Source organism: Dipodomys merriami, unplaced genomic scaffold, assembly GCF_024711535.1.
Source record: "Dipodomys merriami isolate MVZ:Mamm:240054 unplaced genomic scaffold, mDipMer1.0.p SCAF_82, whole genome shotgun sequence".
Classification (NCBI taxonomy): domain Eukaryota; kingdom Metazoa; phylum Chordata; class Mammalia; order Rodentia; family Heteromyidae; genus Dipodomys; species Dipodomys merriami.
This window is the reverse complement of record NW_027206424.1, coordinates 5,411,135-5,436,411: the sequence shown is the minus strand read 5'-3', so window position 1 is coordinate 5,436,411 and position 25,277 is coordinate 5,411,135. Positions and strand designations below refer to the sequence as shown.

At 50.7% G+C, this 25,277-nt stretch overlaps 1 protein-coding gene across 2 annotated transcripts in view; it reads right to left on the bottom strand.

Moving 5' to 3' along the window:
- Inpp5a (inositol polyphosphate-5-phosphatase A) overlaps window positions 1-25,277 on the bottom strand; it is a 193,654-nt gene that overhangs the window by 100,763 nt on the left and 67,614 nt on the right. For both annotated transcript variants that reach the window (XM_070011461.1, XM_070011462.1), the window contains exons 3-4: window positions 13,851-13,951; window positions 7,809-7,896 (exon numbers count right to left, since the gene is read on the bottom strand). In XM_070011461.1, coding sequence (XP_069867562.1) covers window positions 7,809-7,896; window positions 13,851-13,951 — 189 coding nt within the window. The remainder of the gene's footprint in view (window positions 1-7,808; window positions 7,897-13,850; window positions 13,952-25,277) is intronic.

Here is a 25,277-nt window from a genome sequence, read left to right as displayed (position 1 = left end):
ATCACCCATCGTGGGCGACAGCCATGATTTAGCTGAGCACGGAGTACCCGGCGCCCTCGGAAAACCAATCTTGCTCTGCTCACTCCATCAGGCCTGCCTCAGGTGAGGAGGAGGAGAGAAGGCCCTGGCGGGGAGAGGGAGAAGGCCACGGCCAGCAAGAGATCAGTCCCCATCACAGACGCAGCTGCCTCTCCCCACCCTTCCTGGAAGGACACCGGTAACTCCATTAATTTCCCACCCATCTCCTTCCCAGTCTTCCTTAGGAGAAGACGCAGCAGGGCGCTGTGGGAAGGGTGTCTCCCAGGAAGGGCCACCTTCTACCCTCTGCTGGGCAAAAGTTCTAGTGGGCACAGGAGGGCGTGGCAAGCCACGCGAAAGCAGGACAGATGTCTCCTGGAAAAGGCACCTGGCATGTCTGGGTGGTCTCCTGTAGCAGAGGAGTGGACACTCTAGGCCTGCATCCCTCCAGGAAAGCCCAGAGCAGAGCAACCAAGGCAGGCAGGGCACTGGGGGGCGGGCCCTCAGCCCCAGGAGGAACTTCCCCAGGAGAGGCCAGGGCAGCCAGGAAGGGGGCCCCAGGCAGGACATCCTCCCAGCATGGCTGGAGGCCACATGGGCCGGGAGGAAGGAACAAGACCCCGCACAGGGCAGCATAGCGCAGTTCAGCGCAGGGGCAGGGGCAGAACCAGCTACCCAACGGCGAGCAGCGGCCGGGCTCTGCTGCGGGGCCGAAGGCCTCAGTGAGGAGGATGACCTGTCTGGTGCCTGAGAGGAGAGCGTCGGTGTTGGTGTTGGAGCTGGTGGACTGAGCCCCTCCCCTCCTCCAAAGCCCCTCACTCTGTGACTCTTGCTGCTGCTGGCGCCAGCGAGGTCACCAGAAGCCCATGTCGGACGGCCCCAGCACCACCCTGTCCTCACATCGCCCCACCCCCGCTGTGCACAAGCAAGATTGCTAGGGGCACTCACAGAGCCCCAGCCAGCAGGCCACCATGAGGCTGGCACATACCCCGCCCATCACTAGGAGCTCTAGCAGGTCAGGGGTGTGCACTGCGCAGGTCATGGTCCCAGGCCACCCAGGGCCCTCCCTGAAGCAATCTGGCTACGTGAGCTTTGCTGGCCTGATTTTACACACAGAGGAGCACAGTGCCCACCTTCCAAGCAGCACAGGCTCTCTCCCAGCCTGCAGATAAGGACGGCCCTGCGGAGGATCAGCAAAGCACAGGCCTGCTCTCCTGCGTGCCTCCTCCTGCCCTGCTGGCGCCCAGGCCGGGCCTCCGCAGCCTCTCTCCTCCTCTGGCCATCACACCTGTACTAGTGCGAGGAGGGGGGCAGCTCTCACATCCTGTCTCCACAGCCACTTTCACTTCGGGGCTCTGGGCCACGATCAGCAATCCCAGCTCTCGCCAGCGCCCTCTTCACTAGGTGCAGAATGGTAACAAAACCAGGAGACGCATGGTCTTTCCTGCTCCCGTGGGAATGTAGGTAACCAGCCAAACAGCCCAAGGCCCCTCAGAGCTGGCCATGTGGCCCCGAGGGGAGCAGAGCCCTAGACTTGGGCTTGGAGCACAGATGCAGGCGCCAGTGCCTTGGATAGAGATTGCCTGAAAGGCTGAAAGGGCCTGGCAGCTCACAGGGGTGTCACCATCCCCCCGGAACACCTGGAGCCCACCACTGTGGACTTGGCCACCGTCTTTCTCTCAGGCTTCCCAGGCAGAACAGCAACCAACAAAGCAGTGACAAACACCCCATGCTTCAGTGCTTTCATTCTGCAGCAAAACAAGACAGCGGTGGAATTATACGAAAATAAATTTGCAATTCCTTCCTCGTTTAGCCATTCTGAAGGTGGAGTACAGGAACGCCGCTAGCCTGCGTCCTCCTATCGACATGCCTGCTTGTCAGGGTGAGCGATGTGCTTTCCATGCTCCTCCGCGTGGCCAGTTAAGTCAGACACACAATCACATGATTCCTAGACTGCTGAGCTCTGATCAATAGACACGGCACGGCCTTGGAAAACCCCTGAGCCCTTCCTCAGTGCCTGGTTGGCTGGGTGCTGTCCCAACTCCACTGGGCTGCTATGAAGCTGACCCCAGGGCGTGTCCTCTGAGGTCATCTCCAGTGCAGGCAGAAGGCACGTCCACAGGCCGGATGGCAGGCCAGAGCCGAGCAGGGCCTGTTGGTGCCATCTTCCTCCAGGACTCCCTGAAGATCAGTGTCATCCGGTCACAAAGCCAGATGTCGCTCGCCCACCTTCAGTCCACACAGCTCAGTGCGGTCACGTCCACCAGGGCCTTCCTCTGTGGCCCAGCCCGTCTCATCCAGCACACCACCAGGGAGCTCCTGGCAACAGCCACGGTAGGCTTCCCGCTGCAAGGCCTGGAAGCATCCAAGGACAATCCTGACTCCATCTTGGAGCCAACCTGGTAACAGAAAGGCTCCTTGGGACTCGTTCCGCTGGTCTTCCTGAGGAGGTCCCAGCTTTGCCGCAAGCCCAGTGCACACACGGGTCTTCTCTGGAGTCCGTCACCAGCAGGACTGGCGCACAGGAATGTTCTCACGGCTCTGCCCTCACTGAGCTAATCTGCCAGCACCGGGCGAGTGCCCTGGTGACAGTGCATGTCTGCATCAGAGCCCATGCACTGGACGCCAGAGGCCCCTGGGAAAGTAAGCGGTTGGCGTTCCAGGAGGAGGCTTTCCAAGTGGAGCAGAGGGATGGGCGGGCAGACTTGTGAGAGAAGAGCACAGGCATGGGGAGGGTGACGGGGATCCAACACAGGCTCCTGCCTGCTCTGCTCCTCCGTGCTCCCAGGTGCTCTGCCTCGGGCACCTGGACACGTGGCAGCACTGTGCAGGGCTGTTCCCTGTGGCTCCTTCCCTGGGCATGCAAGGGCCCGGCGACAACCAACTCCACATCACCACGTTCCCAGCTGTGTGGTTCCTGGGAGGGGCGAGGGGAGGAGCCAGGGAGGGGGCTCTGAGCAGGAAGGACAGCACGGCATGGTCTGAGTAGTTTTCCTCCTGAGGCACACAGCTTCCCCCCTGTGAGTCTCCTCTTGCCAGCAGCTGCAGCTAGAGCAAGTTGCAGGCTACACATGACCTTCCTCTGCAGAACAAACAACAGGCTTCACTGGCCACAGAGATGATACAGTCACAGGGGTCACTGACCACAGAGATACAGTCACAGGGGTCACTGCCCACAGAGATACAGCCACAGGGTTCACTGACCACAGAGATACAATCACAGGGTTCATTGACCATCGAGATACAGTCACAGGCTTCACTGGCCACAGAGATACAGTCACAGGCTTCACTGGGCACAGAGATACAGTCACAGGCTTCACTGGCCACAGAGATACAGTTACAGGCTTCACTGGCCACAGAGATACAGTCACAGGGGTCACTGGCCACAGAGATACAGTCACAGGGGTCACTGGCCACAGAGATACAGTCACAGGCTTAACTGACCACAGAGATACAGTCACAGGGCTCACTGGCCATAGAGATACAGTCACAGGGCTCACTGACCACAGAGATACAGTCACAGGGGTCACTGGCCACAGAGATAGTCACAGAGGTCACTGGCCACAGAGATATAGTCACAGGGGTCACTGACCACAGAGATACAGTCACAGGCTTCACTGACCACAGAGATACAGTCACAGGGTTCACTGGCCACAGAGATACAGTCACAGAGTTCACTGACCACAGAGATACAGTCACAGAGGTCACTGACCACAGAGATACAGTCACAGGGTTCACTGGCCACAGAGATACAGTCACAGGGGTCACTGACCACAGAGATACAGTCACAGAGGTCACTGGCCACAGAGATATAGTCACAGGGGTCACTGGCCACAGAGATACAGTCACAGGGGTCACTGGCCATAGAGATACAGTCACACAGGGGTCACTGACCACAGAGATACAGCCACAGGGTTCACTGGCCACAGATACACACGGACCTCTGCCAACTTGCTGATGACTAAGAAAGGAGCAAACTCACTCTCTCTGGGGCAAACACAAAAGTGTGACTGCAATTTAGACACAGGAGGCTGCCAGGACGCCAGTGACCCTTCCAGCTCCCGGAGGATACTGCCAGCAATGGTTCAGGGACAGGAGGCCCCTGATACTGCAGCGACTAGCACTGCCCACCTCCACACACACCGAAGCCCAGTCCCTGCTCCCTGAGTGCTAAAACAGAAGGCTAGGGTGGGGCCTGGACGTCAGGAGGCACCTGGCTTCCACCTGGCTCCCTTCCTTTATTCCATGTAGTTACTTTTCGTTGTTGTTGCTGGTCATGAGGCCTGAACTCTGGGCCTGGGTGCTGTCCAACAGCTCTTCAGCTCAAGGCTAGCGCTCTACCACTTGGGCCACAGTGCCACTTCCGGCTTTTTCTGCTTATATGGTGCTCAGAAATCGAACCCAGGGCCTCATGCATGCGAGGCAAGCGCTCTACCTTCCCAGCCACCTTCCCAGCCCTATTCTATGTAGCTACTTTTTACTTTGTTTTCTTAGAAAACATTTCATCACGTAGAGATGGCGTACCACTGCCCCTCGGCAGCTCTCACGCCCGTGTGCCTCTGTCTCTCCAGCTCCGAGCACGGGCTCAGAGCAATGGTGTTAGCCCTTCACCACTCCGCCTCAGATCGTCTCCGTCACCGACTCAAGTACACTTTCTGAGTGTTCAGAACGTGTGTGGCACGAGCCCAGGCTTCAGGCAGAGCAGGAAGGAGCCGGAATGTCATTCTCATGAGTGTAAGCCTAGGGAAGAGTGAAGCAGAGCCCTACAGGGCTGTCCACCAGTGGTGTCCGCTTGGAGGGTGGGAACAGCACACGGGCTCCGCCCCTCACGAGGCTCAGACTGGACCACACAACATCCAGGGCCGGTCTCTACCCATAGCGTGGAGACATTCAAACCCCAGGAACAGGCTTCTCAGTGCCAACACCCTACATACCAGACGGGAAACAGGGCCAAAGGCCCAGACACATGACACCACCTTCCACAAAAGCTCAGCAGGCAAGGAAGTGACCATGGCTGCCCGGGGAGGCCAGCCAAGGAGGCCTGTCTTTATGGCCTCTGCTTACATCAACAGCCAACCATCACAGTTCTGTGAGCACACAGAAGTTAATGTTGCCATTAAAGTTAAAAATCCCCTTAGGAGCAGCTCCTGCAGGGAGCATCTGGGCCGCAGGTGCTTCACTGGCGCCACCTCCTGGCAGCTACTGCCATCTGCAAGCCTCCAGCTTCTTCCCACAAGCCCCTGGGGAGCCCTACCACCAGTGGCAGCAAGATCCCTCCTCCACACACACCAGACAGAGCAACAGGAGCAGCAGAGAACTCCCCAGACCCACCAACAGGAGCAGCAGATCCTCCCAGACACACCAACAGGAGCAGCAGATCCTCCCAGACACACCAACAGGAGCAGCAGATCCTCCCAGACACACCAACAGGAGCAGCAGATCCTCCCAGACCCATCAACAGGAGCAGCAGATCCTCCCAGACCCACCAACAGGAACAGCAGATCCTCCCAGACCCATCAACAGGAGCAGCAGATCCTTCCAGACACACCAACAGGAGCAGCAGATCCTCCCAGACCCACCAACAGGAACAGCAGATCCTCCCAGACCCACCAACAGGAGCAGCAGATCCTCCCAGACCCATCAACAGGAGCAGCAGATCCTTCCAGACCCACCAACAGGAACAGCAGATCCTCCCAGACCCACCAACAGGAGCAGCAGATCCTCCCAGACCCACCAACAAGAGCAGCAGATCCTCCCAGACCCACCAACAGGAGCAGCATACTGCACACACTTCATACAAGTGCACCAAGGCGTGCATGCACTCACACACCCACACAACCTCACCAACACCTTGTGCAGCAGGACTCTGAAATAGCAGCTCACGGATTTTTTTTTCTTTAAGCCACTATATTTTGATCCCTATTAATGCCATGACACCATTTATGTACAAGATAAATCCACTTCAATTTCCTTTTCCACTTAATGGCATATTATTTGAACCAGACTCAGCTAAAAATACTGCCCTGATACCATCAATCTTACAAAGATTAAATCTAGAAATCTCTGGAGCCAGGGGGCTGCCGGGCTGGCAGCGCGTGGCCTTCAACGTTGCCAGTTCTCTCCAGCCGGACACATGGAGGTGGCACCCAAGCCTCTGACACGCGGAGGGCACTGGACAGCTGTGAAGAGGCCAGCACTCGGTGCCCCAGCAAGGTGTGTCAGGTCACACATGGCCTCCTAAGCCCCGCTCTCTCAGAGGCCCACAGCCTGCTCTCTGGTTCATTTGGAACATCCCTACTGCTCTCTTCCAGTTCAATCATGTCTTCCGCAATGCCTAGTCTGAAATTCACCCCAACCTGTTTGTATTGCAGGTTTTGTCCTTTTCTTTTTTCTTTTTTTTTTTGGGGGGGGTGTCCGGTCATGGGGCCTGAACTCTGGGCCTGGGCGCTGTCCCTCAGCTCTTAAGCTCAAGGCTAGCGCTCTACCACTTGAGCCACAGCGCCACTTCTGGCTTTTTTCTTTTTGCTTATGTGGTGCTGAGGAATCGAACCCAGGGCCTCAGGCATGCAAGGCAAGTGCTCTACCACTGAGCCACCTTCCCAGCCCTGGTTTTGTCCTTTTCATCTGCATAAGTTCTACTTCTGAAGCTAGACAGCTGGACCCTGAAAGAGGACAGCATCCAGAGAGGGGAGAAAAACCAGGGCGAGGAGAGGACACAGGAAGAGGAAGAGGAAGCAGCCGTGGTGCGCTGTCCTGTCCTGAGTGGGGACACAGGAAGAGGAAACAGCCGTGGTGCGCTGTCCTGTCCTGAGTGGGGACACAGGAAGAGGAAGCAGCCGTGGTGAGCTGTCCTGTCCTGAGTGGGGACACAGGGAGGAAGAGGAAGCAGCCGTGGTGAGCTGTCCTGTCCTGAGTGGGGACACAGGAAGAGGAAGCAGCCGTGGTGCGCTGTCCTGTCCTGAATGGGGACACAGGAAGAGGAAGAGGAAGCAGCCGTGGTGAGCTGTCCCTGTCCTTAGCACAGACACCAGCCTTGGTGTCCAGGCCTCCATGGCACAGTGGAGTTGGAGCTGGGGCTGCCTGAGCAGGGGAAGATAGGGAGCGTGGAGAAACATGGCTACGGCAAAGACGCCCAGCATGACGCTGCAAAGTCTGAAGCCTCAGCTACTGCAACACACCGCAAACCTGAGATGGTCTCAGCCATGAGACATATCAGACACTGCAAACCCAGCCAGACACCTGTCTGCGGTCTTTAGTCCAGGAACAAGCCCAGGTCACACCCCGCGGCCCTGTACATGTGTGTCTGCCCCAGCTCTAACATGCGGTCATCCCTCCATGCACCAGCAAATGGTGGCTGGGCAGGGATATGCTGACAGACAGGAGTGAGCAGTTACAAGCATGACACTATAACACAGGGAGACGAAGGGGCAGGAAGGAGGGGCAGCTGATCCAATCCAAAGGGAGTGCGTGAGACACGGGGCTTGAACTGCCAACAAGCAGTCCAAAACCTTGCAGGCCTCTCTGAGAGCCCCCACACCCTGACACCAAGGACAAAGGCCCCTACTTAGCCGGCACATGCCAGTAACAGAGGCAACCCCAGACCCCTGTGCATGCTCTGTGGATCCAGATCATCCATTAGGCAGCAGGACATAGTGGCCTTTTAATTCGGGACAGTTGCATTGTGCTACTGACAGCAGACTAGCCAGCTCTTCATTTATTCAGATGGGAAGGCCACTGAAACCCAGGCTAACTTTGCTTGGGGCTCACACCATGGCTAGATGAGGACTCACCGTGAAGTGCTCCTGCGACTTGTAGTTTTCGTCCAGGTAGACCCGAGCCCTGTTGTATTCTTTCATTGCGTCACTTGAGAGCAGTTCCCTGGGAAGAGAGGAGCACATGCAGTAAACAAGCACAGGACCCCTGGAGGCCAAGGAGATGGTCAGGTATCCACCCCCCCCCCACAATGGGACAAAGTGGGAGGAGAAGGGAGAGAGGAGGGTGGGAAGAGGGCAGAAATGGAGGCCCATAGCATGTTTTCAGTTCAGAAAGTGGGAGCCACTCGGCCCAGGTCCCACTCAGCCCACACAGCCCCATAGCTGTCTAGATCTACAACCTCCCAGGGATGAAGGCACCACAGGGCCACGTACCAGGGACATGTAGGGTCTGCTGGCTGCTCACGCTGGACCTAACAAAGTAGGATCTGCACAGGTGGCGCCATTGCCCACCGATGCACCCTGATCCAGGCTGTTCTCCAAGAGTCCCCTGGCCTGTGAGTACCCGTCAGCACGGGCTTGCAGCCCTCTCTCCCCTTCTCACTGCCCCCGTCTAAAGCCACAGCAGGCATTTCGCCATCAGCCGTGGAGAAGAAGAACTACATGCCCAGAGACAAGGGGCTGCCCTCCTACGTGGCACAATGCCCCAACCTAGCAACACATGTATCAGGGGAAGGGTCCTCAGTAAGAAACACAGATGACTACAGATGATTGAAGAAGACAACTAAAGCCAAGGAAACAGCACTGAGTAAAACCTCCAACCAGTGACTTGGCGTCAGACAAACATTGAAACACAAGAAATGCGAAAAAAGAACAAAGACAATATTCATTCCTCCCCAAAGTCAACAATCTCACAATAAAGGATTCAAAGACAGTTAAGTGGATAAGATCTCAGACAACAATTTCAACAGAACAAAAATAAGAATAATCAAAGAAATTTAAAAAGATAGAAATAAATGCCTAAATAAAACCTGGGTGGTTGGTGGCTCATACTTATAATCCTGGCTACTTACGAGCTGAGATCTGAGAATTGAAATTTAAAGCTAGCCTGTGCAGGAAAGTCAGTGAGACTCTTATCCAGAAAAAGCTGGACATAGAACTGTGGTTCAAGTGGCAGAACACCAGCCTTGAGTGAAAAAGACAAAGGTAAGACATCATTTTAAAAGACCAAATCTGCGGCTGGGAAGGTGGCTCAGTGGTAGAGTGCTTGTCTTGTATGCATGAGGCCCTGGGTTCAATTCCTCAGCACCACATAAGCAAAAAGCCAGAAGTGGCACTGTGGCTCAAGTGGTAGAGTGCTAGCTTTGAGCAGAAGAGCTAAGAGACAGCGCCCAGGCCCAGAGTTCAGGCCCCACAACCGGACCAAAAAAAAAAAAATCTTATAAAAGACCAAATCCATGAATGATGGGCATAGAAGAAGGAGAAGTGCAAGCTAAAGGCATAGAAAATGTATTCAATAAAATAGCACTTGGCTAAATAGCAAACCTTGGCTAAAAAAATGGATAAGTGAATAGTTGTATGTAAAATAATGAATTGGGACTTGTAACTCGTATCACATACAAAAATTATGTAACAATATTTGAATGGAAATGCTAAAACTATAAATAAAATTCATGGAAGAAAGCGTAATTTTGTGATGGTGCATTAGGTGATTATTTTTGAGACAAAACACCAAAAGCACAAGTAACAAAAGAAAAAACATTTATTTAACATCATCAAAACTGAAACTTATTAGCATCAAAGGACACTACCAAGAAAGTAAAAGGACCAGTTTGCATTTAAACACTGTTTTCTTTTGAATTTTGACCTGTAGTTGGTTGAATCCTTGGACATGGGATCTGTAGATAGGGACAGCTGATCATTGTTTAAGCTCAGTGATAAGTAATGGGACTCATTGTACTATTCTATTTACTTTTGTATATATTTGATAATTTTAATAGCTCAAAGTTAAAACATAAACCAGCAGTATTCTAGGAAAATGGCAGCAAAAACATGAAAGAAAGACTATTAAACGTAGAAATGCTAAGAATATACAGAAAGGAATTGCCCATTGAGACAAACTACATCTATCTATTCATAAATTCAGACCAAATCTTTGAGTTATTAAACATTAAAAGTTTATTTGAAAAATTTTTAAAAAGAAACACAAATGATTCACAAAAAGCAGTCAGGGCTGTGAGCTCTGACAGACTTCCACTGACCTCTGGATAACCTGGTTGCTGGCAAACACAGACCAGTGTGCTCGGGACACCACAGGAGCGCCAGGTCACAGCTGACATCACACCAGTCACGTGACATGTACACAAACCTGACATAACACTTCCAAAACAAGCTGTCCACACATCCAGACCAGAAAGGACAAAAGTAATGGACTGCATGAAAACCATCACTCTTAAAGTAAAACATGAGCACAATGAAGAGAAGCAGAAGACCTAAAAGACACCACGGAAATTCAGGCACTGAGGACCAGCGTCTCCAAAGTAAAGCAAGTTCACTGGGTGGACTTGGAACACCAAACCTCCACCTGGAGGGAGACAGGACAGAGCAAAGCTGGGGCTGTGGCAACATCGGTGTACCAAGTCTGAGGAAAGGAGGGAGGGAGGGGAGTAGTATTCAAAGAAATGATGGATAAACGAATCCCAAATCCGATTAAGCATAAAGAAAATCAAACCTAAGTACAACACAATCAAAATCCTGCAAACAAGCTATAAACAAGACAAAATCTAGCAGCCAGGAAAAAGCACATCATATACAAGAAAATTGAGATGAGGACAATAGGCAAATTCTGGTCAGAAACAACACAGTCAGAAGACAATGAAATGGCACCCTTGAAGAAGTGAGCCAGAAATGACAAGCGGGAATTCATCCCCAACAAACGTGCTTTCAAAAAAGAGGACAAAGACCTTTTCAGAACAACAAAAGCTGAGAGAATCAGCAGCAGCTGACTTGTGCTAATCTAAACACTAAAGAACGCTCTTCAGCTGAAGAAAAATGACCCAGATAAAAATGGAAGCCATATACGCCAAGAACACCGAAAGCGCGCCCAGGGGTGACAGTGGCCCTGCACCAGAGCCTCCCAAGTGACGGCTGAGTGGAGCCAGGCAGAGGAGGTGGGGACCCTTCGACGGCACCAGATGCCAACGTGCTCATGTTCCCTGCATTTCTCCCTGGCACAAGATGCCCAGTCCTCCAGGACAAGTCTTTCCTTTTCTTTTTTTTTAAGTAAATTTTTTTATTTTGAAAATGCTGTACAGAGGGGTTACAATTACATGAGCAAGGTAATGAGTACATTTCTTATCAAGCATTGTTGCCTCCTTTGTTTTTCCCCTACCCTCGGACCTTTAGAACTACACTACCCTTCCCCTTCCCCCCTGCCCCCGCCTAAATTGTAAAGTTCATTTTTTGACATAGCATCTTGTACATCTCATTAAACAATCTGTTTTTTCCCTTCCGCTCCCCAAATTATACCAACATCAAATACAGTGAAAACAGAGGTTGTATACACCATTGGGGAGGGACATACAAAGCAACAAAAAAATCACATGGTACCTTACAAATACGTTAGAAACAATAGCAAAGGAAAAAAAACCACTTGTGTCCTTATCTTGGGGTTCATTTCGTTTAACATCATCTTATCTGACCTTTTCTGCTTGTCTCAGACATATACTAGTTATTGCAAATAAGGGAAATCATGGGACCTATGTTTCTTTGGGCCTGGCTTACTTCACTCAATATAATTTTTTCCAAGTCTTTCCATTTCCTAACAAATGGGGCAATGTCATTCTTTCTGATGGAGGCATAGAATTCCATTGTGTATATATACCACATTTTCTTGATCCATTCATCTACCGAGGGGCATCTGGGTTGGTTCCATTCTTAGCTATGGTAAATAATGCTGCAATAAACCTAGTTGTGCTGGTAGCTTTAGTGTGGTCTTGTTTGTGATCATTTGGATAAATGCCCAAAAGTGGGATTGCTGGGTCATAGGGGAGCTCTATGTGGAGTCTTTTGAGGAACCTCCATACTGCTTTCCAAAGTGGTTGAACAAATTTACACTCCCACCAACAATGCAGTAGGGTTCCCTTCTGTCCACATCTCCTCCAGCATCTGTTGTTATTAGAGTTCTTTTTTTGGGGGGGGCGGTGTCTGGTCATGGGGCCTGAACTCTGGGCCTGGGCACTGTCCCTCAGCTCTTCAGCTCAAGGCTAGCGCTCTACCACTTGAGTCACAGCGCCATTTCCGGCTTTTTTCTTTTTGCTTATGTGGTGCTGAGGAATCAAACCCAGGGCCTCAGGCATGCAAGGCAAGTGCTCTACCACTGAGCCACCTTCCCAGCCCTATTATTAGAGTTCTTGATTATAGCCATTCTAACTGGGGTGAGGTAGTATCTCAATGTTGTTTTAATTTGCATTTCTTTTATGGCTAGAGAGGTTGAACATTTCTTTATGTGTCTATGGGCCATCCTTCTTTCCTCTTCAGAGAAGTTTCTCTTTAAGTCTTTAGCCCACTTATTTATTGGACAGTTGTTTCTTTGAAGATTTGTTGTTGGGGGATTTAATTTTTTGAGTTCCAGGTATATTTTATATAAGACCCTTGTCCATTGTATGGCTAGTAAAGATCTTCTCCCAATCCGTGGGCTTTCTATTGATCTTGCTAGCTATGTCCTTTGCCGTGCAGAAGCTCTGCAGCTTCATCCAATCCCATTAGTCCAACCTTTCTTTGATTTGTTGTGTTTCTGGGTCTCTATTAAGAAAATTTCGGCCTGTGCCAAGGAGACCTAGAGTTTCTCCTATTCCATCCTGTAATGTTTTCAGGGTGTCTACTTTGTCTCCAAGGTGTTTGATCCATTTGGAGTTGATTCTGGTGCAGGCTGATATATAAGGATCTAGCTTTAGTTTTCTACAAGTGATTAACCAGTTTTGCCAGCCATTTACTGAAGAGGCTGTCTTTCTTCCATTCTATTTTTTTTAGCTCCCTTATCAAAGATTAGGTGGCTATAGGTCTGTGGGTTCATTTCTGGGTTTTCAATTCTATTCCATTGGTCCTGAGGTCTCTTCTTGTGCCAGTACCAAGCTGTTTTGATTACTAAAGTCTTTCCTCTTCTTGTCGACTGCTAGGCCTCCTGGCCTAGGCACACTGATTTCTGTCTGTGATGTGAGCTGCAGGGAAGCCCCTCAGTGTAACTTAGGTCAGCCGTTGTGTAGAGTGCTTTCTATAGCACTGCATGTATTAGAACTGACCCTTCAACACTGTACTTTCTGTATCTTTTGAAAGGAATTATTTTCCTATCCCAAATCTATGAAGATCTTCTCCTTTATCTTACTCTGATGCAGATGGAGTCTGACAGGCCTGGGGTGCAACAGCCATGACATGAAGCTGGACATGAAGCCAGAAACAACGCTACGCTTCCCAACACAGAGATGCAGCCTGCCCAGCTCCCAGCACCTCATGCTGCACCCTTAAGAAGCAAGCGCCCGCCTGCATATCTGCCCACACCAGCTCTTCCCACTGCTTGACGAGAGCCCAAGGCCTGGTGGCAGGAGCTCCAGGACAGTTTTAGCCATGCTTTACCTTCTGCTTCTACATAGCCATTTCAGTATTCACCACTGAGTGGTAGGAAAAACACCTTTACCTTCCATTACAATTCTCTAAAATCATACTTATCTCGGGAAACCTTGCCATATGTTGGCCTGGAAGCTCCTCATAAAGCTTGAGGAGCTCAGGGTGGGGATGCTGCACCGCAGCTCCTCACAGCTCTGCTCCATGGTGATCGCACTGGATAAGAGGCAGCCACGTGGAAAGCAACCCTGCCCAGGGTCCACCACCCACAGCAGCAGGCTAGGAGTATCTGGCCATTCAGACATACCTCAGCATGCTCTCGCAGGATCTACACTGCCCTGGTCCCACGGCCCATGTCCTCTCTGGAGGTGAGTGGCTGCCGCACATCCGAGCCATACTCTCTCTCCATGGAAAACAGCGTCTCTCCCTGGGTGACCTAGAGTCCCACACCCGTCCACAGCCCACACTGTAGCCACCCACAGGCTTCTGCCCAAGACTTACTTGACAAACTTGTCCACATGGGACATGGAGGCTTCATAGTTCTTCCCTCCAAACTCCTGGCAGTGTAAGGCCATGAAGTGCGGCTTATGCACATGCAGGACCTGAGAAGGAAAGCACAGGGTGTCACAGGTATAGAACCACCAGACAGCTCCATGGGCAACCTCATCCAGGACCTTGGCAGGGGAGTGTGTGTACATGTGTGTTTCAAGGATGAAAGCCACACATCAGTGACCATAGGTTCTTAACAGATCCTAGGAATCAGATACTTTTATGCTTATAGCTATTTTATTTCCAATGTTTTCTTGTGTTTCTGCTACTAAAAGTTTCTTTAAAAAAGATTCAGAATTTCTTAGAACCTCCACAAGTAACTTAAGGGCCCCTTTCTCTAACTACAAAGAGGCAGTATTTGATCTCTTCAGAGCATCTAGAAAGCTCCCCAATACAAACAAAGGGCAGTATTCTAGGAAGACACCACCTTTAACACTTGAGCTTGTGTTCCTGCACCAGGAGGCAAGGCCAGACATGCACATGAATGAGTGTGGCCACAAGTGTGTGTGTGCAATCTGTACATGTGTACATGTGTGAATGCTTCTGTGTAGACATGCTGTGCAAGGGCATATGTGTCATGTCTATGAGTGTGCACACGTAAGCACTATAACAAAGGTGAGCACTATATAAATGTGTAAGCAGGTGTGTACCATGATATGGATATGAGAGTACACATGGGCATAGGCACATGCATGCCAGGGCAGCAGCATGAGTGTTGCATGAGAGTGTAAGCACATGTGCAAAGATGAACATGAGTGTGCATATGAGCAAGAGCATGTATGAGTACGTGGCATGCAGATGTGTAAATATGAGCAAGTGTGCAACATTGTGTATATGCAAATACATGTGTGCAAGAGTACAAATGTGAGCACTGTGTGTTAATGTGTCCACATCTGTGTGAGAGTGCAATTATGAATGTGTTCATGAGCATGTGGGCAAGTGTAAACACACATGCAAGGGTACAAATGTAAGTGCTGTGTGTGAAGGTGAGCATCTGCATGGACCTGTACGTGTGTAAGCACATGTGTGCAAGAGTACAACTGTGTGCATTGTGTTCATGTGTGAGAGCATGTGTGTGATGGTGCAAATGTGAATGTGCACCTGAGTGTGGGCCTGTGTGTACTGCAGGGTGCAGGTGTGATCCAGTGCACGTGTACAGGGTGCGAAGGCGAGCGATGCATGAGCATGTGGCAGTGCACGGACACAGATTCCCGAGCTGAGGACCAGGTCACTCGTCACTGTGTCTGCACTGGTGCGGCCGCTGATACGGTCACAGGGCTGCAACCCTGGTGCTCACTCCCAGCAAGGGGCCAGAGCAGCTGTGTGGGCTCCGCTTCAGCTGCAGGGACCCCCACCCCGGCATGCTGGTTAGAGGACTGTACTCAGGCTCAGCTGCAGGGACCCCTCCACCCCCCCCCCAGCATGCTGGTTAGAGGACTGTACTCAGGCTCAGCTGCAGGGACCCCCCCCACCCCGGCATGCTGGTTAGAGGACTGTACTCAGGCTCAGCTGCAGGGACCCCCACCCCGGCATGCTGGTTAGAGGACTGTACTCAGGCTCAGCTGCAGGGACCCCCCCCACCCCGGCATGCTGGTTAGAGGACTGTACTCAGGCTCAGCTGCAGGGACCCCTCCCCCCCACCCCGGCATGCTGGTTAGAGGACTGTACTCAGGCTCAGCTGCAGGGACCCCCCACCCCGGCATGCTGGTTAGAGGACTGTACTCAGGCTCAGCTGCAGGGACCCCCCACCCCGGCATGCTGGTTAGAGGACTGTACTCAGGCTCAGCTGCAGGGACCACCCCCCATGCTGGTTAAAGAGGACTGTACTGGCCTACTGGCCGCCTGGCCACTCAGTATTCAAGAAGGGAAAGTGGCTGGAGGTCAGTAGACTGCTAAAGACCCAACCAGGGCTCCCTGCTCCAGAAAACTGAGCCCAGAGGATGCCCTGAAGACAGGCCCTCAGGGAGTCACTGGCCAAAGGTAGCCCAGGCTACTGACCCTAGCTTGGAGTCAGTATGGCCTGTGCTGCCCCAGGAAGGGGAGGACTCAAAGGCTTCATCCCTGCCTGTGTTTCCCACCAAACCTTCTGTGTCTGACACAGCCTCTGTGTCTCCCCACCCCACCTCCCACCCATAAAATGGGGAAAGCCATCACACAAGGCCACGGCTCTGAGAGCCACATGGGTGGGCCTGAGGGGCCCATGGTGTAGGCCCAGAGCAACGACACTTTGCTCTTCTGCTGTGCCTCGCCAGCAGCTGGAGCTGGTTTGCTGCTCGTTCTGACCTGTTGTGTTTTCTGTTCACGCTAGGAGGAATTTATGCCAAGACTACCAACTCCACCTCTGCTGCAGCTGCAGCTCTCGCAAGGCCTTTCCCTGCCGAGGCCTCTGCGGGCCACGATCCCGTGTTCAGGGAGCTGGCGTGAGCACCTCCAGCATGCACGCCCATGAGCAGGCCCATGGAGAACCGAGCACATCTTCAAGGCACTTTCTGCTGAGCCCAAGCCTGGGCACCCTGCTCTGAGTAGCCCACGGAGCACGCACTCCTGGGCGACTGGGAAGACCTCTACCAGGATGAATAAAATACAGCAGGAGCTATACGTGAAAGTCTCAGAGAGAAATGGCCACATGTGAGTTAGAACTGTATGTCTGGCTGACAACAGAAAACCAGAAGCAGAGCCGGCGGCTCAGTTAGACAGGGCGGGGGAGGGGGGGCTTCCTCCCCACAAGATGCACAAGGCCGTTGGAGATGGCACTCTGCTCTTGAATGGCCTCAAGGGACCTGCTGCTTCACTGCTCTGCACTGCTGCCTGTAGAACAGGTGTCAAGCTACAGACTGAAAAGTGGCTGCCAAACCTCCAGTCTCACATCTTCATTCCACGCAGGAAGCACAAGAGCAGAGATTCGGGGAAGCACCTTTCTTATAGCAGCTTTACCTGCTTCATTACAAAGCCCTCCCAAGGGTTTCTGCAGTGGTGCCATGTCACAGGATTCCTGGCTGCCTTGCGTAGTGGCATCTGCTAGTATCCAGTAACCACATTTGGGCTGGGAAACTAGCAAACAAAGCACTCCAGAACCCTGGTTGGGCTGACCACGTGTGTCCATGCATTAGCAGGGAGACAGCATCTGCCCCTTGACACCTCTCACAGCCCCACTCAGCACCACATCTCAAGTCCAGACTAGAGGGCTCTTACTCTCCATGGCCATGCTTAACACCCGCATCCAGAAGTGGTAAGCCCCTTCCGGTTCCCAGGCCAGGTGCTGGCTCGAAGTCATCTAGACGGGGTCTGGTACTACAGCCTTTGGAGACCACAGCGTCACAAAGTGCTTGGAACAAGCTAAATGTTCTTGCATGTGTGAGGATCACATCTCTCTCCTCCTTGGTCTGCCCAGCCCTCCCCTAGGACCCATGTCCTCTTCAGATGGGCCCACTCAGCCTGGCCCAACACTGTCCACAAGCCCTGGAGTCAGCCCTCCCTAGTATGGATTATTCCACAGAGTAAGTGGCCTTCCTAGGCCATGTTCATCTAGTCAGCACATGCCCTGCCTCCCTCCTCTCCCCTCTCCCCCCCCCCACCAGGAGCCTTCAAAGCAGTGTCTGGCCTACATGTCCACTTCATTGGCACTGTAGACAAAGAATATATCCAGTGAGCCCGAGGTAGCCCTGACCACAGAGTGAATAAGACATGGACGTGAACAAAAGCTGCCACTGGAGGGCGTCTGGACCACAGCAGCCAACAGCTCACACAAAGAGCAGAGGCTGTGGTCCAGCCTTGTCCCGCCCTCCCTGGGGTAGGCCCAGTCCCCAGAAACCTGTCCCGCCCACCCCAGGGTAAGGCCCAGTAGTCCCCAGGTCTCCAGCTTGTGTTAGAAACCTGCCTGCCCTCCCAGGGGCCAGCCGATCCCTACTGGTACACACTCTGCCTATTATCTCCCCAGGCCCAAGTCCAGCCTTGCTGGTCTCCATGGTCGGGGGTCTGTCCCTGCTGTTGGCAACACACCTGCCCTGGGGTTGGCAGAATAGGCCCCCCTGAACTAATGCCACTGCACCTTCTCTTCCAGAACCTTCTATTCATTCCCCTGTGAGCCCCTCCAGCAGAGTTTCTCCTCTGGAATGATCTTTTGGCGCAACCGGCACATTTTCTGGAGGAATGAAGACTAAACTCCTGGCTCAGGTCCCGCTCATCGGTTGGCTCCCTCCTTCCTGTAACACAGGGCTTCTGGGTGGCCTCCTGCAGGCCAGGCTGCTCTTCTCTCCCCCCCACCCCCCAGGCGCAGGCTCCTCGGCGTGGACCTCACCAGGCATCCAACACTCCACGGTGGGAGCTACGAGCCTCAGCAGCCAGATCTGGGTGCCACACACCAAGGGCCAAAGGGAACTTAAAGGAATTATGGGAACACAGCCCCGAGGTGAGTAAACTGAGCCTGACAACTGCCGCTGGGCCCAAGCAATAGAGCATCGCACATGTAGCCTTAGCCCCACCTTGAATGCCACGCCTTACCAGATGCCCAAGTCCCAGAGATGTCCACCTGCAGCTTGGATCCTTCTGCTACCCTCCCCGACTGGCTCCAAGACAGCCCTGGTGACCTCTGCCCCTCCACAGTCCCTTCAGGCTGGGTGGGGAGCTTCAAAGCCTGCACACCAGCACACACTCACTCCAGTGAAGTCCTGCCGTGCCTGCAATAACCTGACCCCTGTGGCCTGCCCCTGATTCACGCATATATATATATATATATATATATATACATGTATACATATGGCTAGAACATATTGTATACATAATATACAGTTACCACATGCAAACAGAAATAACCGAGGTCACAGATGGGGTGCAGCCTGAGACAGTGTGACAACTAGAAGCTGTAAGGAAGGAGACAGTACCAGCTTCCTTGGGACCTGATACCTGATACCCCTTGGGGTGAGCAGAGAGCTGGGGCCCAGGATAAAAAGGGGGGACAGATTCCAGGACACAACTAGGACATGTTAGCACTGAGACACTGGGCAACCACCCAGCCATCCAAGTGCTTGTGATTCAAAGTTGGTGGCTTTAAAAGGGTACAATCTGGGACAGCAATTCTGGGGGAAAAACAATAAAAAGCAGGAAGCAGCAATCCAGGAAGCTGCGCAGTAAAGGAAAAAAGAAGAAAAGGGGGTGGAAAGACAGAGCCTTGAAAAAACCACAAAACAAAACAAAAACCGAACATGGAGTCAAAAGGTTCCTGGCCCCAACACAATCTACAACTGCAGCACCTGATTGCTGCGTGAGGACAGAAAAGGCCCACCACACAGGGAATCCCCAGGCACCACGGGACCAGGAAGCCAGAGGCTACTGAGACCTGGAAAAGAAGTAAGAACACAAAACTCCTGCACAGAAAGAAATCCCCTTCCCCAGAAAAACAACCAGGAAGCAGGCAAACTGAATCACATATAGTCAAACAAACATTTAGAATCAGAAACGAAACAAAATTACAAATGGACCAAAAAGAAAAAATATGAGGACCACTGAGAAAATGGGAAAGTAAAGGAAAACAAGAATGAATATAAAATGCACAGGGAAAAGAGAAAGCCAGCTAGCCACTGAAGCCAGGAGTGCCAACAGGAAAGTGAGACCACTAGTAAACAGCAGAAGGAAACAAAAAGAGTCATCCCAAGCAGAGAGCCCATGACAGAGGACTAGCCTTAGATCATCAGGACACCCAGAAGTGCAACAGGACATCATCAACTTGCACACGGAACGGCTTATGGCACAGGTAAGATTCGGACCCCAGAGTCTGGAGGAAGCCCAAGGCCAATTAGCCTCAAAGCCTCCAGGTAAAAAGCCACCTCCTACAGACAATAAGCATCAAGGCACAGCTGGGACCAGACGAAACCGCATCTGAGTAGAGCCACCAGAGTTTTCTGTGAAGCAGGGGCTATACATCCAGGCAAGGGCCCTTCTCCTCCGAGGAAGACAAAGAAATGTGCTCGCTGTCTAGGCCGGTTCTCTCTGAGGAGTCTAAGCCAGCCAGTAGGGCTTGTCTTTCCATACAGAACCCGATCCATATTGAGGGTGCTGTGGGTCACTTGTGTCTGTGCTGTGGAAACACAAAAGCAGCCATAGGCTATGCCTGTAAAAGCTGGCTTCCAAAAGCAGCAGCAGGCTAGATAGGGCGGAGCGTGGGTACCAACTGGGCACACAGACTGCCTGAGGGCTTTAACATCTACACAAGCAATGCATATGCCACACAGAATCCACATGGCTTCAAGATTTCCACGCACACATGGGTTAGTACAGTCACAACTTTAAGTGGATGATGAAACGTTTCGGCCCACACAGTCATGTGCAGGAAACAGCATTTTCCTCAGTACGCATGTGGGTGGGTGGCCGGGATTACTGAGCAGCCAGGTCTCAGCACTGGACGTCCTCACACTCACACCACGCACCCCGGCTTGTGAGAGCAGGAGTGCCAGCCATCACGCTGCGCCGCCACTGCCGGCCACGGCACCACACGACACCTGGGAATAAAACTCTGTGTGTGTGTGCGCGCATGTGCGCGCATGTATGCAAGTGTGTACATACATTTGTGTATATCCCGGGGAAGACTGGGACTTGGGCTTGAACTCCGAGCCTTGTAGCCCCTCTGGCTTCCTCTCTTGAGGCCAGTACTCCACCCCTGGGCCACACACCGTCTATACAGTATACATTTTTATCAATGTTGTACAGTACACTCCTGCTTATTTAAAAAAAAAACTATGCAGAGCATCGGCAGCTTACACGTGAATACCTGCTACTCGGGAGGCTGAGATCTAAGGATTGCAGTTCAAAGCCAGCCCAGGCAGTAAAGTCTGTGAGACTCTTATTTCCAATTAGCTATCAAAAATCCAGAAGTAGAACTATGGCTCAAGTAGTAGAACACTAGCTTTGAGCACAAAAAAGCTCAGGTAAAGTACTGAGTCCTGAGTTCAAGCCCCAGGACTGGCACTGAAAAACCTCTACAACTTTATGTATTCTGATCCTGATCATCTTCTGGTCTTGATCACTGCAACCCATTGGATGAACTCTCCACCAGCTAAACTTGCCATGTCCCTTTCTGAATCAGATAGAAACTACTTTTGGCGTCCCTATTTCCAGCCAAGGCCAAACAGTCCACGCGCAGTACACACAGCTGTAGGAGACAAATCCACGCCTGAGAGGGGCCAATGTCATTTAGGGGAACAACGACCAGGAAACAGGGAAATTATATTATCTTCAACAAATATCAAAAGGGCTGGACTCAGAGGTCAAAATCAGGAAGCAAACTAAAAAAGCAGATTCATTTCCCTCCCACCATACTTCCTTTTCAATGTTAAGTAACAAATCAGGAGACATGGAAGGGGCTACTTAAATTGGCCTTATATCTATATTTCTAATATAGTAGGGGCTATCTAAGTCTTACTCTTTGACAGGGTAAAAATCTCAGTCTTCTTGACCTAAAGGTCACTTGGGTTGGGAGGGGAGAGGCTCCATCTTACCCACTCAAAACCACTGTCCAAGGATTGGGAATTAAGGATTGTTAGACTGGCAAAACCACATATATTTATTTGCCCAGTTTAAAAAAGTATAAAAGCTACAGATAAGGACCTCTGTTTTAAGTCTTAAATCTTGGAGAGCAAGAAATGTTTCTCTCTTTTTCCATTTCTCCCTAGTTTAAACCCTTCCTAAAACTTTACAAAACAATGAAGTCCAGTTTCTCAACAATCCTGCCTCCTCTGAGAACGATCCCACTGCTAGCTGATCCTGCTGCTGTGTCCAGCCTGGACACTCAGCAAGGGCAGTGAGCGAATCAGGACACAGGGACGTCTCAGATGACCTGCCTCCCAGAGCTCCACAGAGAGGAGAGCAGGCTGGAGGCAGCCATCTGAAAAGCACACCACCCGTGAGCCCAGGAAGATGGGAGGAGATGCACTGATGAGAGGCGCAGGCCTCAGAAGACAAGGACACTGCCAGCTAGGAGAGGACACGCTGGAAAACAGCAGGGCCACTCATGTGTGCAGCCAGCGGCACGGATCACACCATGTATTGTGTCAGGAAATAAGACTGGTGGGCGAGCCCACAATTACTCAAGTGACACGTCCAGAGGACAACACATCACACTCACTGCAAGCACACACTCCTAGACACACACATTTACATGCATGCATGCTGTTTCATGTGCAGTCAGGTACACCCACATCTCATTTTCACACTTATACATACACATGTGAACACATACACAACAGTCAGGACAGAGAACAGCACAATTCCACACCCTGTCCTGATGATGCCACAACCACACATCCAGCTGTGGCTGGGCATATCTTCTTTTCCATGTCATGCTTATGAAAACAGAACAATGAAATCTACTGAAATAACCTTAGGAAGAAGGGAAAGTGGATAGGTAAAGGAAGAGAAGCTGGTTGGAATACATTGTAAACATTCGTGGAAATGTCACACAATGAAATCCTCCCCTGGAGAACTAATGCATGTAATAAAAAAAAGGATAAGATTAAAAATTCTCAAAAGTATGTGCAAGTATGGGTTTATGATGATAGTATTCTTATAGTCTGAGCTGCTTAATACTTAATACTTCCATGTCAATCATTCTAGTGTAACATGAAAAATTCAGAATATCTATTTTGAGCCTTCGTATTAAAATTCATTACCTAATGCTAAAAAATAAAAAGTCTCGTGCTGACTATAAACCATATCTCAAGGAATTTTAAAGGTTTTGTTTTTGTTTTGTTTTATTTTGTTGCTGGTAGGGCTTGAACTCTGGGCCTGGGCTCTGTCTCTCAGCAATTCAGCTCAAGGCTAGCACTCTACCACTTGAGCCACAGTACCACTTCCAGTTTTCTGATGGCTAACTGGAGATCAGAGTCTCACAGACGTTCCTGCCTGGGCTGGCTTCTAACAGTGATCCTCAGATCTCAGGATCCTGAGTAGCTAGGATGATAGGTGTGAGCTGGCAAGTTTTTTTATTTTTTAATATTTTTTTATTTTTTATTGTAAAGATACTATACAGAGGGTTACAGTTACTTGAGTAAGGTAATGAGTACACTTCCTATTGAGCATTGTTACCCCCTCCATTGTTTTCCCCCTACTATCCCTTCCCTCCCTACCTTCCCCGAGGTTTTTTTTTTTTTATTGTGATTAAGTGAATTCATAATTTCCCGAATTTCTCAGTATTGTGGAATAATGATGCTCATTTAAAGTCACAAGTTCATTCTAACTTTCCTGGAGCAAATTGTCTATCACAGTCTATAACATATAACGGTGTACACATATACACCATACATGTGATCAGCAGCATGGGGATATTTAGTAGTGGTTCGACCAGATGAGTGGGAGTTCTTTGTTTCTTAAGTCCTGTTAGTTTTGTCGTATCACCTAACATTTTGGATTTAGCATCCACTTATCAGGGAGACCATGTACCGTTTGTCTCTTTGCTCTTGGCTTACCTCGCTCAACATGATTCCTTCTAGCTCCATCCATTTCCCTGCAAATGCCATTATTTTGTCATTTCTAATGTGAGCCGGCAATTTTAAGGTTTTGAATCACCCTGTCCTCTGACCACAGGGAATCAGCCACACTGTCTGATGCAGCCAGACAAGAAACAGGTATTGTTTGATTCCATTTGTACAAGATACTAGAAAAAGGCTAACTTATCAGAACACAGACCAGCTGCCTGCATCCGTGGGGGAGGCAGGAGGATGGCCAAGGGACAGTCATGTTGTGTGAGGGTTTCGGGATACAGACATGTCCCTACTCTGCACTGTAAGCTTCAAGTATGTAAGTTTGTTGAAGGTCAGTTATATCTCAGCAAAGTCATACACAACTTTAATTTCTACCATGATGGCATCAATTATAACATGAGAGCTATAAAGGTTAAGATGCCTGAGAACCTGGAAATGCCCTTGGCCATCTACCACAACCAGGACCTGTAGGGCCTGACAGCAGACTACACCTGGGCTTCTTTCCCATTCTTTCATTATTGTTATTTGTGCTACTGATATTCCATATTGATTTCCTTCTTTAAAAAAATTCTAGGGTGACACTGTCGAAAAAGGAATGTATTCATTACCTGACATATAACTGTTATCCCTCCGTATATCACTCTTATAAAAACAATTAAGAAATAAAAGATTTTTAAATTCTACATATTGCTGGATGTCGATGGCTTACTCCTATAATCCCAGCTACTCAGGAGGCTGAGATCTAAGGGTCATGGTTCAAAGCCAGTCCAGGCAAGAAATTCCGTGAAACTCTTTTTTTTTTCTTTTTGGTCGGTCGTGGGATTTGAACTCTGGGCCTGGGTGCTGTCCCTGCACTCTTCAGCTCAAGGTGAACACTCTACCACTTGAGCCACAGCACCACTTCCAGTTTTCTAGTGGTCTATTGGAGATAAGAGTCTCACTGACTTTCCTACCAGGCTGGCTTTGAACTGTAATCCTCAGATCTCAGCCTCCTGAGTAGCCGGGATTACAAGTATGAGCCACCAGTGCCTGGCTTTCCGTGAGACTCTTACCTCCAATTAACCACCAAAAGCCAGAAATAGAGCTGTAGCTCAAGTGGTAGAGCACTAGCCTCGAGCACAAAAGCTCAGAGACAGTGCCTAGGTCTAAATTCAAGCCCCAGGACAAGCAAATACACACACACACACATACACACACACACACTCTCTCTCTCTCACTCTCTCTCTCTCTCTCTCTCTCTCTCTCTCTCTCTCTCTCTCTCTCTCTCTCTCTCTCTCTCCCAACGTGTATCAATGACTCCTTTTTGAGGACATTTTCTTTATTTAGTGTGTTGAATTCTTTTCCTTTTTTTTTCTTCAGCTTAGTAGGCAGGTTTTTTGCTACTTGAGCCATGGCCTGATCTATTGTTCTTTTTCTTTTTTGAGAAAAACCTCAGGAACACTTTGAGATGACTGGAGTTGAGGACCAGGTGAGCTGGTGCAAAGAAAGCTAGCTGAGCCCAGTATGGGGTATGGGCTGGCCTATCTTCTATAGGTTGGAAACCCATCTGCTGGAAATGATAAGACGCTCCTTGTGACTGGGTTGGAACAAAACCAGACACCAAAGCGCACATCACTTGGGCCCTGAGAGTGGGAACTACTCAGGACTTGACAGCAAGCAGGCGTGTGTGATGGGAAACCATTCCTTCCTGAGGTCTCTGCTCTCTCCCAGTTGCTAACGTCAAGGAGGAGGAGGAGAGGAGAATTACTGCCCTTACGAAACATCCTGCATGGGACTCAGACTGCAACCTGCGTTTGCCAGCTCCCATGGCAAGGAGGTGCCATCCTCAGAGGGACACTCGTCAAACAACACCTCGACCAGATGGCACACAAAGCAGAGAGCGCACTTTAAAACCCAGCAGCCACGGCGC